The sequence below is a fragment of the Trachurus japonicus genome, chromosome 16 (genome assembly GCF_045865225.1).
Source record: "Trachurus japonicus isolate A0001 chromosome 16, Traja_1.0".
Lineage (NCBI taxonomy): Eukaryota > Metazoa > Chordata > Actinopteri > Carangiformes > Carangidae > Trachurus > Trachurus japonicus.
The window spans coordinates 19279402-19298660 of NC_140922.1; the positions used below are offsets into that span (position 1 = coordinate 19279402).

Below are 19259 nucleotides of genomic sequence, written 5' to 3' on the forward strand. Positions count from 1 at the left end.
ATGAAGTTCAGTGTAGTAAGATTGCGGTTTTCTTCAGTTCACAATATTGAGAATGAAAGGATTTCATACATCTGATGGGAAGCAAATTCTGTGTTTTTCACACTTCCAATAATTAAATGAGAACAATTTAAATCCTCTTAGTTTCACCTTCTGTTGTTTTGTGTGCTTGTTTATAATTTAAGGACTTTAGAGAGTTTATACTAAGCGCTTTATTTATTTGTCCAAAACATTCTCTCTTTCAAATCTCTTTGGTTATTCTATTTTATGATGCTGAAACAGAAGAAGCTAAACTTGTGTCACGCTTTATGCCATGAAAAAGTGTAAAATAATAGTAACAGTGATGTAAGAAAGAATCTCAAAGTAAACAAAACATTTAGCATATCTTGGCTGGCATATGACCCCTTGATCTTTCATTACCACTCAAAATCAAATTCTGTTCTCCTTCAATCTTTCCTTGACCTGAAAGGAGAGGAAACATGACTCTTTATAGCCGATGCCCCAGTAAATATAAAATACCAAACTTATCTGTGATTCAATAACAGATAGTTCTTGAATCAACATACTTTAATGACTTTAGGGGAAATGGGATCTTTGACAAAAAACACTTCATAACAGAATGTGAATCAATCAAGGACAGTTAAGATGTAATCACAAGTACAAGTAGACTTTGAAACACACACGTTAAACAGCCCTTCTTGGTTTTAATTCTGGAAAACCAGGCCAACACACACACACACACACACACACACACACACACACACACACAGACACACCCAACCCCCACCTCCTTCAACATCCCCCACTTTCCAGTTGCAGTGACAGGTGGCTCTTGGGGGTTTGGGTGAACAGGACTCAACAGCTGCACAAAAGAGCCCTACTGGGGTCCTTTTGACGGGGTGTCCCCTCTCAAGCGTGCCGATCAGCCCCTGGCCCAGCCCCCACTTTGGCAGATGCTCTGTGAGATCCACAGGTGGTAGATGAGCTGGACTTCTTCGAGCTGTTACGTAACAAAGATTCAAGCTCTTCTTTTGACCAGGTATACGTATGTCTCTGATAACAAACATCTGCGTATGTGACAAGAAGCTCAGCGTTGGGTGGAGTAACTTGTTGAACACATCAAACATCCATCACCCAGAACAAAAACCAGGCTGACAGGAAAATCTAGCATTCATTTTAGTGTGAAATCACATGCATGTACAAGCTATTTATTCTTGACCAATTATCCGTACAGAATCAGATAATGCTTGAGTCTACGTCGTAGCACAAAGCATGGCCTCCCATAATTTAAAAGCAACTCTATACTGCGTCTTTCTCTGGCTTTTGTTGTATGTTTTCTCGTCCTCTCTTGAATTGTTCAGATATCGTAGAAGCAGGATGACCCCAGGTTTCTTTTTAGATGTCTCAAAATGCCTGACATTATAGGATGACCTCTCCTGGTCTCTGCTGTATATTTATGGGACAGACAACAAGTAGGTTGCCAAAGTATGAAAACTTCTATTTGGATACAAAATCTAAAAACTTGTCTTGCCTCGAAAAGACCTTGGATACTGAAACACTGTGTTTATGCTGCTTTTGTCCTGCCCCTGTACCCTGCTGGAGCTCACTTTGGAAACTGTGCTCTCTACATTTGAGTGGCTTAGCAGGGATTCAGAAACAGACTGATGCTGATCTGAAACACTAAAAAATGCACATGAACTGTCCAGAGAAAATAAAATGTGTTTACTGTAATATTACCCAACTTAAAATATGTGATTTCCTGCTATGCCTGTGTGTTTTTGTTGACACGTGTTACAACATTTCATGTTATTTCAGCCGAATAGATTATAATAGTTGTGACAGTATGGCTCTTCACTTTCTGTTAGAGACAAAGCTTCAGGCAAACCAAAACAAGGAAGATATAGCACAATTATATGTGTTTTCCAAGTCAAAGGTTTATATTCTACGTGCACTGTGAACTGTCTCTGAGTGGACGAACCGACAAGACGGTAGGTTAGAAAGTATTTTTTATTTTTAACAGAGACAATGTTGTGTTCTTGGTATGGGAACCGCAAATACATTACGTTAGAGCCGTATTTAAATCAACACTACCTATAACCTGTCTTTCTTCGATAACTTTAAAAACGAACTGTTATTTAACAAAGTTTTATGAAGCTCTCAGCCACACACCCCCCTCTCTCTGTAATGGTACAGTCCGATCCGGAGGCCAATGAGGGACCATCCGCACGAGCACAGCATCAGCTGTGGTGTGTCGGAGAGGGAGAAACTTCCCTCACTCCTCCCCTGCTTTTCTTTCTCCCAAATTCCCTCCGACACCTTTTTTTTTTTTTTTTTTTTTTTAAACTCAGTTTCTCAGAGGAGAGGAGCGGCCGCAGCCACCGGCACCTCCTTTAACAGACTGGTAACCGGCCAGACTCTGTTTTTATCCTATTCTATTCTATTGTATTTATTTATTTATTCGTCGCTCGTGTTTTTCTGGTCTAATTTGGACGTTCAGTGGACGCTTTCCTAACCCGGTTCGTTCAGGACATCGAGAGCAACTGGAGTGACTCAACCAAGTTTCCCCCACCACCAACCCGGGACCCCCCCCCCCCCTCACCCCCACCCCCGGTCTGCCTGAGGAATGAGAGGACCGCCGGAGAGGAAGAGCAGAAACTCGCATGTTTGAATGAACAAAAGACAGGAAAGCGTGGGTATTACCGCCGAAATGGAGGAAAATACAGTGGCAGCAGCAACATGTAAGTATTTACGGACTGGGGTTTGGCTGTCTTTAACGTGTGTCTCCAAAATAACTGCACCGCTGCTTTGTCATTCATATCCTTTGACATGTTGTAACAGAAAAATGATTTAAAAACGCTGTCTACAGCTTGTGTCAACTTCCCAGCCCAGCCCAGTCCGCGGTTAGAGAAACAGTGTTGCAATGTAGATAAGTGGAAAGTCTAACGATAAATTTGTCAGATGAATTATGAATCATCTCTCAGGAGGTGCGGATAGAGACAGACCGAAAATTCACACAGCTAACGCAACTTTCTAGTCAACACTTCAGCCCCAAGTCACATTTTAATCTGCGTGATGATGAAAAGGTATTTTATCATTAATCAAGACCCGTTGGTGATGAAATCAAAACAGTTGTGTTGATCATCAGCTGACTGCTGCAATGGCTGTATGTTGTGATTTCTTTTTGGCATATAGAGCTCACCCACTGGCGTTAGAATAACACACTTATAGCCTACACTAGATGAGGTAATGTGACCAGTCCCATCCCATCCCCCTCCTTATGCTATGTGAGGCTGACTACTATCATGATGCATTCACAGGCGGTCCGGCATCCTTTTCCTATCTCCTCATCCTTTTCCTATCTCCTCTTTGCTGCTGCTGCTCTAGCCTACTAGAAGATGTGGTGAATAGTTGTTTGTGCGCAGGTGCAGTCAGGCTTATTTTCAGATTGGTGCAGAGATGCATCAAGCAACTCCTGAAATCCAAGATTTTTTCTTTTTAATGAGATCAGCTCAGGGCCGAAGTGCAGGATAAAAAGTACACTTTACACACTCTGGTCCGATCCGGCTTTGTAACAAGTTTATTTGTGCAATTGCAAACTGTGTGATCCTGTGATCATTACAGTTCAAGGCCACATCTCCTTGCTCAGCCATAACTAATGTCTCAGTTTGCGATGAGATGAAATACCCACGATGGAAACGTGCCAGTGGGAAGTTGGGTCGTGCAAGTCACGCAGCTTTGGTCTAATGTTTGAAACTCCTGAGCAAAAGTATTGTGTATTGACATGTTGCATGTTTTCTGGAAATAGAAGAGGAGGGGACACACAGACACACAATGTGACCTTTTCCTTCTGACAACAGAAAACTTCCTTCCTGCTGACAGGGGGGCTTCACGAAGGGAGGTCAACTTGTTTTGGCTCTGCATCAAGCAGGAGAAGAGTTGTGCATCCACCCAGATTGTGGGAAACAAACTTGAGTGTCTTCACACAGAAGTCTTTACATGTTAGAAGCCCCAACATTAGGCCTCTTGTTTCATGTGATGTACAGTACGTCCATCAGACCACTGTGCATCTCATGATTACTGGGAGTGATCGAGAGGTGTTTTTGCAGCTTGCACTCATAAGTAAAGGTCAGAGCTCCAACACTCCTCATGCATAACTCAAGGACAAAGCGCTACATTAGTCTCATGATGTTAGCTGTGAACATGTTTTTCACATCTGCACAGCTGCTTCACATGAGGATGACATCCAGAATAAACTCAGTGTTGTTGTTGCTGCTGCTGAGGAATAGCTTTACGTTTTATGTTACCATGATATGACACTCTCTTATGATATGAATTACATCCTTCATTAAAAACAGATAAAAACATGTTTTCCTGCCCTATCAAAGGCTTGTTGCATGCAAACATCCTTTAGAAAGACATTTAAAGCTAGAATCAGCAATGACTTTTGTTGAAATACAGCCACTAAAGAAAGCTCACTGGATCTGTCATGGTTGTGAACCGGATGCCCTTGCAGTGGAGCTGCTGCGGGCCCGGCCCCGCATTGTGAAAATCTGCTGTCAGGACTTTAAGAGAAGATTTTTTAATCCCTCTTTTCTTAACACAGGCTTTCTTCTTCTCTGTGCTCTGTGTTCTGACCTTCTTTGACACTGGGATCTACATACCTGAACAGCTAAACTGTGACCAGCTGAGATGAATACAAACTTTTATCTTTCCTTTCCTTTTATGATTGGCCTTTGCGTGCATATTCACGGAAATATATAGATACAGGCTAATGCTTAACATGAGGTACACAATGTACAGTTGTTCATGAGCCATTATGTAAACTTTGTTCAGGCAAAAAAGACTCGAGCTCCTTCAACCACAGTTGTATGAGGATGAGGATCCCTTGGCAGACTGTCAGGGAGACTGATCAGTGTTGTCTTCATCTATTGTCTGATATGGAAGAATCCACCAGCTTTAGCTGTCAAGCCTGTAGTGAACAGGATCAGTCAGTGAGCTACACATCTTCAGCCGCAGGAGTTCTTATGTAATCAGGGGAATATGTGCAACCGTGTCCCATTTTTGGAGAGAGGCTCTTCAGTATCTTTGTCAATTAGCAGTGGGCTAGATCCCGTGGGCCCTCCTGGATCCACTGCCTGATAACAGCAGAGGGGAGACACTTTTTTTTATGCAGCATTAAATGTGAACAGTGGGGAGGAAAAGTATTTGTGATGGTGAGGTTCTGCAGGAGTTACTACCGTACTTACAGCGCTGACAGGTTATCCACATGTGAAACCACTAGCATCTGAAATGTATCAAGAACTGTCACATCCTCTGGTGTGTAGAGAATTGAATATTTTTGAACATGAACATGAGTATTTTACCTCCATGGTTGTGTCTGGCAGTGTGAAATGTTGCCCACTACACAGTTATGACATTTACTGTACAGGTCAAGCAACAGGGTTGTTATGGCAGTATTGCAGTATGCTATTTTGTCAGCTGGAAAATTTTAAGCTTCATGTCTTTTATGCAGGGAAATTAAAGACTGTCTCTCTGCGTTAGAGGGAAAGGTACAACATTATATTCACCCTGCTGTTCTTGCTGTTATTTAATCTCAGTTTCACATTACTGGGTGGTGTGAGGGGGACCAGCCTATGTGTGTGTTCCTCCATAATCCATTTAATTCAGCATATATAGTTGTATAATCACAGTTTAGTTTGTCAATCAAGTGGGATTTTAATCCGCGTTACCTTTTTGAAGAAATGACAAACTGCACATGGGGCTAAAGGGATTTAGCAAACAGGGGGCATTTTAAACTGCACCATGCTCTTTCACAAGATTTCTTTTAGATGTGATTGAAGCTACATGCCGGTGTAAGAGACATGGGGGCTTCCCAGTCCCCTCTTGTTCAGATACGTTCAAAGCCTACATTCAGCACATTTTACAGAAAGGACTGAGCCCTGTCCTTATGAGGTTTAGGGAGAGAGAGAGACGAGAGATGAACAGAAACATCTGAGTCACAAAGAACCTGACTGAAGTCATGCCAGCACTGTGGCGCTGAGGTCTGCTTTTGAAACTACAGTGCAGTTTTTAGACGGTGACACATTTTCAGCCCCTCTCTACACTATTCCACTGGATTTGAATTGAAACACCGGTACATATAGCTTTAAGGGCTTCCACATCATTTGAATAAGGGCGCTATCTGCAGTGTTACATTTGTCTGCCCATTTGGTGTAGCACAACATGACAGTGATAATGTAATGTTCAAGTCCTCAAGTTAAAGCTTAAAGTTGGCACTTAAACTGCAAAGTCAGTGTTTCATTCCAATGCAGTATAATGGACTGAGCCAGAAAACAACAAAAGTAATGTCCAGATGCTCAAAAGGGTGCACTTGGTGTGCAAGTATGCTCAAATTCTCCCATGATAGGGAGGCACTTCTCCATTATATTGGGCCCTTAATGCATATATTTCTAACTTTTGCAAGGGTATGGTTTTGTTTGTACACAAAAATTGGAACAGGATTTCCTTTGGCAGAGTCTGACGATCCAGTCCAGATTGCTCAGTTCTAAGAAATGAGAAATCTAAACAAAAGAGGAAACTAAAGCTACAAAGCCAAGACCAAAAGAGGGGAGAGAAAGGCAACACCAGCAGTAATGGGAAAAATGTGGAAAAAAAAAACTGACTATCCTCTCTAGAGCTCTGCACATAGAGGAGGTATCACGTCACTGCTGGTCCGCTCTGTAACACCCAGATGATGTAAATCACACTGCCCAGACACTGACCTCTCATAAGGGAATAGAGGTGGATCTCTAATGCAGCACTCTGGAAAAGGCAAATAATACGGAAAGCCTTCCCATTAACCAGCACTCGAAGTGTGCAAACTCTCAGTCTCTGCAGAGTTCTACCGGGAAATGGCTGCTGAAAATGGTCAATATGTGCCTGACGCCACAGTTCATGTTTGCTCTTGTGAATGCTGTCGAGTCCCTCACAACAGATGTGACTAAATTGAGACTCCGAACTTGTGTTTGTTTGAAGGTCTTTAATTTCAGAGCCCCTATGTTCACTCCACAAGAGAGAAAAACCATGATAATAACAGTGTTTACAGTGAAAACATGGATTAAGTTTGGATTACAGTTAAAGTCGCTCAACCTTGAACCTTTAACCTGTTTAACCCACCTGCGGTAGCCCAAATGCTCCAGGGACTGTTTGTTTGTGTGGTCTCATCTCGTGAATAATCAGCCTGATACAGTGGAGTTGATGTTACTTAAATGCTGACATATCTGTAGCCCCATTATGCATGTTATTAGTCACATCTAAAAACATGTCTGGGGGCTACAGTTGTGGTAAATGAAAATGAACCAAAGATCCTTGTCATGTCTGGCTTGTGAAGAATGTGTTTGAAGAATGATTTAAAACCTGTCCTGACTTCCTCAGATCCTTCATTCTTTTTCTTGTAATAAGACCCTTTGATATATAATACAGTCGATCATTCAGATGGCTACATGTTGTGAAAGACCACCTGTAACTTGCCTTCAGATGCAAGGCTAACAATTGGTAGCAGAGCATGAATTACTGATTAGTTGTTGTGTTTTTACATAAAGGAAAACATTTGAAGAAAGCCAACCAGTTATCCCCCACTCAGTTCAAACCATATGAAGGTGTGACTGGAACAGTTTGTATGTCATACTCATATAACACATATAATACTCACAGGCAATTCAAAGTGTTTTACTTTAAAGCCACTGTCTACAAAATGCAGTGTAAGACATAAAAGCAAATACATCTAAGTTTGGTTCTGGATGCTGCACAGCTGCTGCAGCTCTGCAGTAAGACAGTGACTGAATGCCAAAGACACATGCCGTTCTAACTACTAACCCCCCCAATTTAAAAGCACAAGAGGCCCATGAAACATACACACATGCTACTTGGAAGACATTCTTCTTCCTCTAACCCTTTCAGTCTCGACTTTGACATACAGTATGTTTTTAAGGGGTCGATGCTGCAGTGCAGTGGCCTACATTTATTATCAGTCAGCTGTACTGCCCTTCTTCCAGGGACAGTAGAAGAGGGACAAGGGGAGGGAAGTCTTGATTTGGACTGTGTCGCTTGTTCCTGCCACCTCCATCAAGTCTGAAAATATCCCAGACGTGTCTGCTTGTTGCTCTCTGGTAGTCTGAAAGTTCCAGTCACCAGACTTCTCGGCTGATATTAGCCCGTCCCTCTTCTGGCTCTTACACCGTAAACAAATCTTGATCTCCCTAACATTCCTTGGCAGGTGTACAATATGTCATCTGGAGTCATCGTGTGACCCATTTTGGCAATTTTAGTTCTTGTGCTTGTTTCTAAGAAAGTGCATGATTTAAAAAAAACATTCAGACTGGAGCGCCATTACTGAGGGAGTGGATGGGAGTGAATGTTTGCCTCTTTGTAGCTACCTGTCTTTATGAAACCTATGTTTGGACCCTGTTCCCCATAGAGCAGGCCTGGGTTTTTTTTGTGTGGGGAGACAAAAATCCATTTAATGATAACTGTTGGATGTAATTGTATGTTGAATACTCAGAAGATTACTGCTTGGGGCAGACTTTTTGCTTGAGGTAATTTTCATAAAAATAGCCATTTTGGAAGAAGGTGACAAACAACGGCGCTGGGAGTTAGCTCAGACATGAGCAGGGACAGCCACGCAGATGCTAAATTCACTGAGGGGATTAGAGGTCTGAGACCTTTGCAGTGGCCTTAAGGACCTGTCAGACGAAACTCTACCAGTGCTTCCATTACTGACCAGGCTATTCAATCCCACTTGTCACCCAACATGAATATCGCTTAGCACCATTTCCTTCTCAATGAACAATGTAGCTAGTCTTTAGTTTTAAATCTTGACCACGTTGCCCCTGAAGGCTCAGTGAAGAATTGTTCCTCTAGGTGAAACAGATTTTGGTATAATCACATCAGATTTAGATTAAATAAGGGTCTTCACAAACTAAATTACAACATAAAAAACAGTGCAAATCAGTCACATCCTATTCTGACTTGAACTGGTCCAGAAACCTCACATTGAGGCTAGTCAGAATTAGATCATGCTGTCACTTCCCAACCCCCAAACGGGACATGGAGCAGGTTGCCAGGAGCAACTGGCTGGCATGCTGTTATACTGCTTTCAGTTATGAATGGCAGCTTGTGCGACCCAGAAATCCAACCACGTTCTCTAAAGACACTAAGAAAGGCTAAAGTTTGCCGGTTCTTGACACTACTCCACCACCACTCGGTCAGGCTGTCGAGGTTACTTATTGGTAACGTGTATGATAGAGTGTGTTGGTGGCAGCAGCAGACGCACGGTCCCCAGGGAGCTGCTGCTAGTTCAGATAAGCAGAGCTTCTTCTTTTTTTTTTTAATCAGCGTGGAGTCTTTGGCACCTACGCCAGTGCAGGAGAAAGAGCAGCAACTAAATGCTAGGCATTGTCCTCGGCCCGGGGCAGGTGATGGGGATGAGAGTTGTTGCAGTCACTGACAGAGACATCAGTATTCACTGACCAGTTGCCATGAAGGAATGCTTCAGCTCTGTTGGCTGGTATGCAGAACCATTTTTGTCTTTATAAGGCAGACGCTGGTTGAAGCCTGATGACTGGGTTCATCAGTCTCCATCAGAAAGCTCTAACTTATTCCTTTTTTGTGTTGTTTGGTCTTGAGCTGAAACAGTTATTCGAATAGTCCATTGAAGAAAACAAATCGAAAGTATTTGGACAATCAGTAGCTTATTGGCATTCTGACTGGAGTGTCCTGGTCACAGCTTCTCAATGTAGCTGCTTGTGTGTTAATAAATTGATAATTGTTTTGGAGTTTTAATGTTATTTTGCTTCTTGGATAATAATGTTTTTTTTTTTTTAATCGATTCATTTAGAAACAGTCTGTGAATTTTAAACATAATGAATATGAGTAATTATTTATTAAAATGATCATTAATTACCACCCAGCTGGTATTTCAGAGCAGTTTGTGTGCATAATGTAATGATTTTTTTAACCCAATTACCATTTCAAATGGGTCGGCCCTCAGTTGTTCACAGATCCAATGAAAACTTTGCTCTCTAAACACACACACACACACACACACACACGCAGGTCCTGGTCAGGCGTGGAGTCAGTGCTTGTTGTTTACACTGCGCTTCCTGTGTGTCTGGGCCCCCTTGCCCTCTTACATCACCCTATTCGGTGCAGGAGGGACACAACAGGGTGAAGGGGCGACGGGTTGGTGGTGGTGGGGAGGGGGGTAAGCGATGAGGTAGTTCATTAGTCTCCCCGGCCCATCCCAAATGAGATGCAGATCCATTCTCTGTCTGTTTCCAGAGTTCCTCTTTCTTTTTCGTTGCCGCCCTTTTCCCTTTCCAGTCTTTTGATTTCACACTCAATACTGTTTCCTCAGCTCTTGTTTGCCTCATTTACATTTTCCAGGAGAATGTCCTGCATTCACACCCTGTTTCTTTTGGAAAAAAGATTTGGAATATTTAAATTGTACAAGGTTGTACTACGAGCCTTTAGTTGATTTTGTTGGTGGTCTGATAGTGTGCTAAATCCTTCTCTTATCTTCTTGCCAGGAGACAGAAAGGGATGTGTTTAAGAGTTCAGCACTGGGCTTCATAAATATTCCACGCCTTGCTCTATATTTTTTACCCTGCACAGCATCTTGGCAAGACATTGGCAGTGCTCTGGGTGTTGCATTGGGAATGAGCAGCAGTTGTAAGTTGTATTCATCCTGACTGATTACTACCTCATAACCAAGAGCATTTTAAAGCTATAGTTCATCCGTGTACAGTGAAGCTCCAAACCTCTGAGTGCACCTGGACTTTTGGACCCCGCTGTATTTTCTCCATACTGGAAATGTCGGCTTGTCTTTTTGCAGCCAGCAGTTTCACAGTCCTGTTGCTTTTTACAGCTTCCTACAACAGAAAGTATCCCTCCCTGAGCTGTTAATGAGCAAACACTGTCATATGAACGCATTGTCATAGTTTGCTGATTCTGTCATCCGGTGAGTCATGTGTTTTGTTCTGCTGCGGAGGACGCAAGCTTTTCTTCCCCTGCTTCATTTGTCCCACATGAGGTTGATGAACAGGTTGAAAAATAGTTCTATGGTTTATTGTCTGAAGGCTGTGCAGTGTGCCCACAGCAGTTAATTATAAGCATGTTTAGCTACATCCTAGAAAGAAAATAAAATACTTAGATAGTCTGTTATCAATATAATTAAAAAGATTAAACTGGACAGCCGTGCAGGTTTAGAGGTGACTGTTAAATGGCACCGGGGCATACATGGAGAAGCAGGCTCTGCAGTTTGTATTTATAACCTGCCCCAGCAAAATAATATGCTGTGAAATTGGATTTCTGCTAAATCTCATTTTCTGTGATAGCATTACCAGCTGTCCCAGTTTTAAACCAGCTTTTCTATTCACATTGTCATCAGCTGAACTGTAAAGTAGTAAATTCCTTTGTAATTATACTTTGGGAGTGGACATCGTACAATGGTGATTTTCTGAGACTTGAGTTAGGAATATATATATTTCCTGGCTCTACATTTGGAGTTGGTAACACATTGTGTGTCCAAGCTGACATGTCTCTGTCCATGAGATGGCAGCTACTTACCTGCTGATTCTCAACCTGCCACTCTGCTCCCACACTGTGCTCGTGCATGCATGCATACATCCACTTCTGCAGGGGTTCCTTTAGCATTTCTGCTGACTTTTACAGTTATCTTATCCCATTGTATCACTTTTTTTTTCTTTGCACGTAGGGTTCAGCCGAGTGCCTCAGGCTTTGTTTGACACCTGCAGCTGAAGAGGCCCCCATGGGGGAGACATGAGGGGGGTCAACTGAGCCATGGTGCAGGGTGACAGTGTGATGTTCAACCAATGATCATGCACTACATGCCGCAGATTCCTGAGCTTCCCCTGACCCACAAAGTGGGTCAGTAGGAAGGTTAAACAAAACAACCACAGCAGGACAGAGCCTTGGATACTCTATTTACTTTCCACCACAAGATTAGCAAGATATGGTGCTAATGATGCAAACAATGGGGTAATGTAAGGGCAGCAGTGTTATCATGTCTTTTCCTGAATACTTAAAGCAATCAAAATCTTTTAGTATTTCTTTATAACATGTCAAATTTGTGATTTAGTCAGCAATTATCAAAGTAAAAGCTTGAAAAAGTATTGAGATTTATATTTACATCCACTTATTTGGTGAAGGGTTACATTTTTACTGACTTAAGCTTCAGTGTAGTATTAAACCTTGGCAATCAGTGCAAAGAAAGAGGTGCACCAAGAATGCACAGTAAATGTTAAACGTTAGCTTGGCATGTAAGGGCATGAAAGATGTCAAGAGATTCTTGAAGATAGAAAGGGACATCCCTGCTCTCATAGCATTTCCTAACTTGTTCCACTGTAGGGGACCAACCAACACACGTGAAACCCAGCGGCTATTATCAGATCATGATGACTATTTTGTTAAAGTTATCATGTGTTGAAGAAGTTCCCTGCCAGCTTCACAGCAGGGAGAGAAGCACAGACTAAAAAAAGCAGGAACCAGGAACACTAGTGGTGGGCCGGTGGAGTCCATTGGCAAGCTTGAGAAATCCTGACCAAATGTTGGTTCTGTCTATTTTCTCCCTGGCTTTTCCGATAATAAGACGCATCAAAGTGATTTTCCATGTTTAGGCTTGTTGGAGACGCCAGCATCTCCAGTAGAAGCTGGTGTGCATTGATTTATGAATATGAATAATGCAAGTGATGTCACAAGAGGGAGGGCTAATGGCTTTTGGCTGTAGTGGTCTCCTGGGGGCAGATCCTCTGAAGCTGGAGTGTAAATGTGGTTCAGGAGGCAGCTACTCAGGTGATGCAAGCAAACTTGTTATAGCTGAATAAATATATAATATATCCAAATAGAATTAAACTGAAATTGGTGTTTATGCAATGGTTTCACACATAACTACACCACATGAGAACACTGTTATGTAAAACTGGATAATTTGATTAGCTTGGCTCAAGTCATATATTTTTTTGTGTCTGTGTCATCAGCCAGAACACAGAGTTCTGGGATTCCTGAGCAGATTTTGTCACTGCTTTCAGTACATCTGTGCAAATATTACTAAAGCATACTCCTGAAAGCACCGCATGAGTATGTGCCAATCTTGTTTGCCCTGGTCACTGTGTGTGGACAGTTCTCCAAATAGATTGTACTCATCGGTATGTCAGACTAGGACAGGCATATGCCCCCGAGTGATTCAGCTCAGCAGACTTCCCTTTTTGTTGAAGCTGATGGTGGAGATTTCTTGAAAAACAAAGTCCTGTTTACATCAACAATTCCTCCACTAAAACGCACCACTTCCTTCTTGTGTTTCTCTCCTTAAAAATATTTTCAGAACCACAAAAGTCTGCTGTCAATTATGTCAGTGTTCACCAGCAGTCTTCCTCACTGCCTTCCGTGACTTATTGTAATGAAACTTTATATGTTACAGCAGGCAAATGCTGAATAGCACTGGCAGCAGGAATGTATCTTACATTGCACACATGCATGTGTCGTATTGCACACAAGTAGGGCAAATGGTGAAATCACATTTTGATTATTATGGCCCATATTGCAATATTAAACAGGATTTAGTGTGAATGGGAAATTGTTAAATATAATTTTCACAGAGGAACAAAAACCACATGCTCCTGCACAACTGGAGAATATGATTTTTGTTGGCAAATGTAACTGATTTGGATATTGTACTTGGCTACATGTTAGTGGTCAATTTCACAGGGTGCATTTAAGTATGAATTTGCAGCTCCATCTATTTCTGAGATGAGTAGTTGATTATTTGATTAATAGGAGGAGACTATTTGCTGATATGTTAATGTTGAAGTAATTTGACAAGCAATTGCTTCTCTAGATAGATAGATAGATAGATAGATAGAATGTCATAGCAGCTAAATACAAGGAACAATGACAAAAAAAATGAAGATTTATACTAAATGCAAATTAAGACAAATTCAGACAAAGTATATTTTGGGGGATTTTTCGCCTTTAATGGACAGCACAGTAGAGAGAGAGACAGGAAATGGGGAGGCAGAGAGAGGGGGAATGACATGCAGGAAAGGGCCGCTCGATGTGGGATTCAAACCGGGGCCGCCTGCAGCGAGGGCTGTAGCCTCAACACATGGGGCGCCTGCTCAACCTACTGAGCTAAACACTGCCCCAAATTAAATTCAGTTATGAGCAGAGCTGTTAGTTGCAGCCATAGTTTAAAATTTGTATTACTTCTACAATTAGTCATCAGTTGTCTTCTGGCCCAGACAGTTGAGCTTTGCATCAATCAGCCCTTGTTTCTGTCCCTGGCTACGCAGCAGCAGCAGCAGCAGCAGCAGCAGCAGCAGCAGCAGCAGCCCTCTCCCTCTCCCTCAGCTCCCATCCCATTTTCCCTCCAAGGAGCTTCAGGTTTCATTGGTATTCATTGTCAGGGCCACCTACATACCAGAGTTTGTTACATTCTCAGTCTCATCACCATTGACAGTATAGATCACAGCGATTGTCTCCCACAGTCCCGTCAGCCAGCCAATTTTAGAGGCTCCAGTTCCCAGGTGTATGGGAAAGTGCTCCGAGGAGACCAGGCAACACAATACCTGTCTATCAGGGCTGCACCCGCTCCTATCACCTTTAATGCCCTCGCCGTCAGATCTACCCTGGGGGAGAAAAATTGTATAACACAGTAAATACAGAGACGAGAGGTGTATGAGTCATCACCTTAGTTATCATAATGGTGTATAACACCTGGGGTTGTGTGTAGCATCATTTGTTTGGAGGTTGGCTGATAATTGCATTGGTTAAATGATCTCTTTATGGTTTTACCCTCAATAGAGTTAGTGCCAAGAGCAGGCAGTGGAGTGGATTTATTGAGGTTTAAATGAAGTCGGTCTAACCCTTGGTGCTGTGTCACTCTAGGCATTTCATTTCATTTTTTATTTCATCACTGACAGTGAACACATGACTAGCTCCTACTTTTCAGATTTTTTCCACAAAGTTGCATTTTTGTCCTAAAATTACACTGAAACTATCCAACGAGAAAGAGCAGCAGAATATTCCCCCCTCTTCTCTCAGTTGATCTCACTACCATCTCTTTCCGTCCTTTCTCCTCACACTGTCATTGCAGTGTTTTGGCTGCTGTCCCGTTGCCATGCGGAGACCACAACAATGGCCCCTCTCTGTCAGTGCACATCGCTGCCTGAGGAATGCTTATTTAATAGTGGCATGCTTTGACAGGGGAAACACAATGTCTTGTCTCTCAGCTGAACTCTTTCATAGACTCATGCCGCTATTCTCCCTCTGTCTCTCTTTCTGCCCATCGGGCTTTGTCCAGCTCAAGGTCGTCAGTAAACTGCCTCCATTTCCCAGTGTGATGACATAGCCTTTCCATGTGCCTAGATGAGCTCAGACACTCTTTGCCATAAGGGCTGATATCTCACTGAATGCTACTAAGCGTCTGCAGTTGCAGCAGCGAGAAGGCGAAGCCTATTCATCCAGACCTTTGTCCACCTCTTTGCCTTTTAGACTTAATAATAATCTCAGTTTTACTCCAGAGGGAGCAGCTTCTTTGGAAAAAGTTAAATGGCCTGTTTTGTGGCTTAAGAAACTCACTGTACAGTTGCATACTCCATACAAAGCTATAATCAATTCTCTTTGAAGTTGCACAGCACTGGTCTCGCTCCTCATTGGTGCGGCCCTTTGCAAACTGTTGAATAGCCCAGCTTTGTGTAGTAAATCCTCAGTGCACTTACTGTCTTGATGTGACAGCCCCCTGCTGCCTGTGTTGTTTTTAGCCAAAATCAGAATAATTTACAGCATGTTGCCCCAGTGTTTACCTTCAGAGACTATGCAGAAGAAACTGTGCTCCAACATGGTTCCACGGGGAGCACAGGGGTACAGTGCTGAGTGGACAAAGCCAAGTGTCCCTCGCTCGGGGGTCTTTGTCCGGCCGTCAAAGCCTGGGCAAACTGATGTTTGAGTAGGAGATTCAAGTTCAACAGCCTGCCAAATGTGAGTCATAGTGCTGCGAGTGGAGCTGCTCTCACAACAAACCAGCACAGCTACTCTTTTAGCAACACACTTGAACAATCTGAGTGCTGGTTTGTTACTTTCCGGGCAGGTGATCGCTCATATTCTTTCCCCCCCCCACGCAATTCATCTTTACCTCAAAGAAAAGCCAGGATGCCAAAATCCAATTACTGTGCTTTGTCCTGGCAGGAAGTGGGGCCATTTGCTCAGGCCGGTCTGTCGATCTGTCGCACAGAGCAGAGATGGTATTAGGCATAGAGTTAAAAGAGAAGGCTTAAGACCTATTATCTTGTGCTTCTGAGCAAATGGTGTAATCTCTGCTGCAGATAATGTTGCTCAACAACTGAAGAGAAGCATTGTACTGAAACAGAGCAGCCCAGATTGTTTCTTTGGGAGTTTTCAGTTTCATTATGTTGTTAGAGTATGGAAAACTGGATATTTCACACTGAAATCCGTCTGTATGCACTCCACCCATCATGCTCGATACTTGCGGCACATGTGGAAGATTGTGTCATCGCCACTCAACTACCTCATAGGTCCAACACTTAAAAGAATGAAGACCAACTGGTTGAGCTCCATTTGTGTGCTTGTCTCGCCTTTTTTTTACCTTGTCGTTTTCTCACTTGTTTTTATCCCTTCTCGCCAATCAGTTCCCTCAGATACGGACACAAACCCCACGAGGCCCGACCCGGAGGGGGAGAGCAGCCCCCCGAAGATGGACAACACCCAGAGAGTGGAATCTCCAGTGAAGAAGGATACAGACCGAAAGCTGACTACCCCCAGGAAATCTGACATCCTGTCTAGATCACCCGGCTCACCGGCATCACCTGTCCCCAGGTCAAAACAAGGTAAAGGAAAACCAGAGTTTTGCCTTTGAACCATCTGCGTTATCTCTATAGATAAGATCAGATATCAGATGGCAAATTGGCCCATTGCCATAATCTCTGTAGTCTTAGGAGTAGGTTTGTTACCTTTGATTGTCGGTGCAAGCTATTTTTAGATCGGTGGAGCAGAGCTGCGAGCTGCTCAGAGCTACGCTACGGAGGCTAAAAGGATTTCTTGGTTTCCCTCATCAAACTCATCAAAGACACAATCCAACAACTCCAAAACGCTCTTGTGGACAAGTTGAGACCTGCACATTCACCACGCTATGAGATAATAACAGAACATTACGAGACAGAGTCGTTTTCGAGGTAAATTCATGCAAAACCGGTGATGCGTGTTTCCATTGGGGGCAGTTTTTGGGCAAGCAGTCTCTGCATTTGCCTTGAGAACAACTCCGTCTTGTAATGTTCCGTTATTAACTCATAGCGTGGTGAATGTGCAGGTCTCAACTTGTCCATTGTTGTTGGATTGTGTCTTTGATGAATTTGATGAGGGAAACCAAGAAATCCCATTAGCCTCCATAGCATAGCTCTGAGCAGCTCGTGGCTCTGCTATGCCATTCTAAAAATAGCTTGCACCGACAATTAAAAGTAACAAACCTACTCCTAAACTATAGGGATTATGGCTATGCGCCAATTTGCCAACATGTTGAACTATCCCTTTAAAGGTTAAACTTGAATTGAGTCTGAATTTGGCCCGATATAAGGCAGCAGTCTGATAATGGAGCAATTATGTCTGCACTGCTGGGATAAGGTCAGCTCTCCTGAGGCAAGGTAATGCTTGACTGTAGGAATAACAGTGACCACATGCTTTTAGACATGAAGCTAAATCCAATAGAGCTGATGAAGTTCACCTTTAAGTGCTGGAACGAACATCGGACGAGAAGCTGCTGCGCGACAACAATGCAGGCACATTTAAATTAGAACAGAAAATAACCCAGTAAAATATGAACAAATGAGCTTTGTTTCTGAATGAATGGTGGGCAGAGGGAACCTGAATAAGAATCCCAGTGATGCAAAGAAGGCATTTAGTTTTGACCTGCCAGTTGCATCATAGCTGTATTCACAATGCCACCACTTGAACTCCTTGCAGCCACCGACTCACAGCATATGCAGACTCTAAGGAACATGTTTGAGGGTTTTTGGAGTATAAGCCTCTTTATTCTTTATCCATTAATCCATTCACTGTGGTCTTTATTCCCTTAGCGTGAGGTGATGGGGATAAACCCAAGTCCCAAACCTGCCCCCAAAAAGTATCACAGCACAGTTTAGGGTTAGGGTGTGGATGCCTTTATATGTTATCTTTGTCATATCAGTCATAGTCATCAAGTGAATTCTTTATTTAGTTGCTAAAGGCTGGTCTATTTTAGTGTAATATGTACTGTAGTTGACTCTAAGTCTCCTGATTCCCAAAAAATGACCCACACTTCCCTTCGTTCTCGTGGTTCCTTTTCCGCTTGTTCTGTAAAGCTCATTACTAGTGAGGTTTTGCGCCCAGAGGGGTGTGATGAGGATGAAAAGCACTCTGTGGCTCCTTAATTAGTAAAATGAAACGTCGAGGCTTTTAGTTCAGTTGGGAGCTGCTGGTACCTCTCAGTCAGTAGTGTTTAGTCACATCTCAAAAAATGTTCCTGTGAAAGCAGCGATTCACATGCGTTCATGAGCAGCTTCTTGCGTAGGCGGTGCGGAGTATGTAGAAAACAATGGCTGTAACATGTTTGCAAACATCCCTCATTTTCTATTTTGTGTCCATTGTATGAGCCCTGCAAGCTGCACTATACAGCAAGCACACCCTGTATGGCACCAACTGTGCCCCAGTTTAGAGGTGAAAGAAACAGAGTGTGACCACTGGTATTCTGTTAACCTGTCTGTTTTTGTCTCAGAAGCTCTGTGCACAGTGACGTTTTAATTAACACAGCGGTGAGTTGCAAACAGCAGCACGTCACACCGACCAAGAACCTGCACATGGGCTTTTCATTGTCCTATAAATATCAAAGTAGGTCAGAGGTTGCTCTTAGGAGAGGCTGCATGGCAGATTGTTTTCGTGTTTGCGATTCAGGCCTCCCACTATTAGATGTTGCTGAAGGAGGAGTTCCTTTGTGCCTGATGCTGAACATCTGGTCTGTGAAGACTGAGGGGGATGATGCAGCGCGAAGGCTCAAGAAAGATCAAGACTGCAGCTTGAGTCGGTGTTTCCCAGCGGTGTTGCACACTAATGTGTGTACACACAAATAGATGTATGATTTCATGTATTAGCTGTTTTGATCACTAGGCGCTTTAATTTATAATTTATTTGTGTGGGCCACAGAAATAAAAAATGTTTATAGG

At 42.9% G+C, this 19259-nt stretch overlaps 1 protein-coding gene across 15 annotated transcripts in view; it reads left to right on the forward strand.

The window, feature by feature from the left end:
* The first annotated feature begins 2233 nt into the window (after positions 1–2233).
* map7d1a (MAP7 domain containing 1a) overlaps positions 2234–19259 on the forward strand; it is a 39743-nt gene continuing 22717 nt past the window's right edge. For 11 of the 15 annotated variants that reach the window (XM_085802402.1, XM_085802412.1, XM_085802409.1 and 8 more), the window contains exons 1-2: positions 2234–2735; positions 16698–16895. In XM_085802402.1, coding sequence (XP_085658528.1) covers positions 2666–2735; positions 16698–16895 — 268 coding nt within the window. In that variant the 5' untranslated portion in view covers positions 2234–2665. The remainder of the gene's footprint in view (positions 2736–16697; positions 16896–19259) is intronic. The other 4 variants (XM_085802400.1, XM_085802407.1, XM_085802401.1 and 1 more) reach the window with 2 other exon arrangements.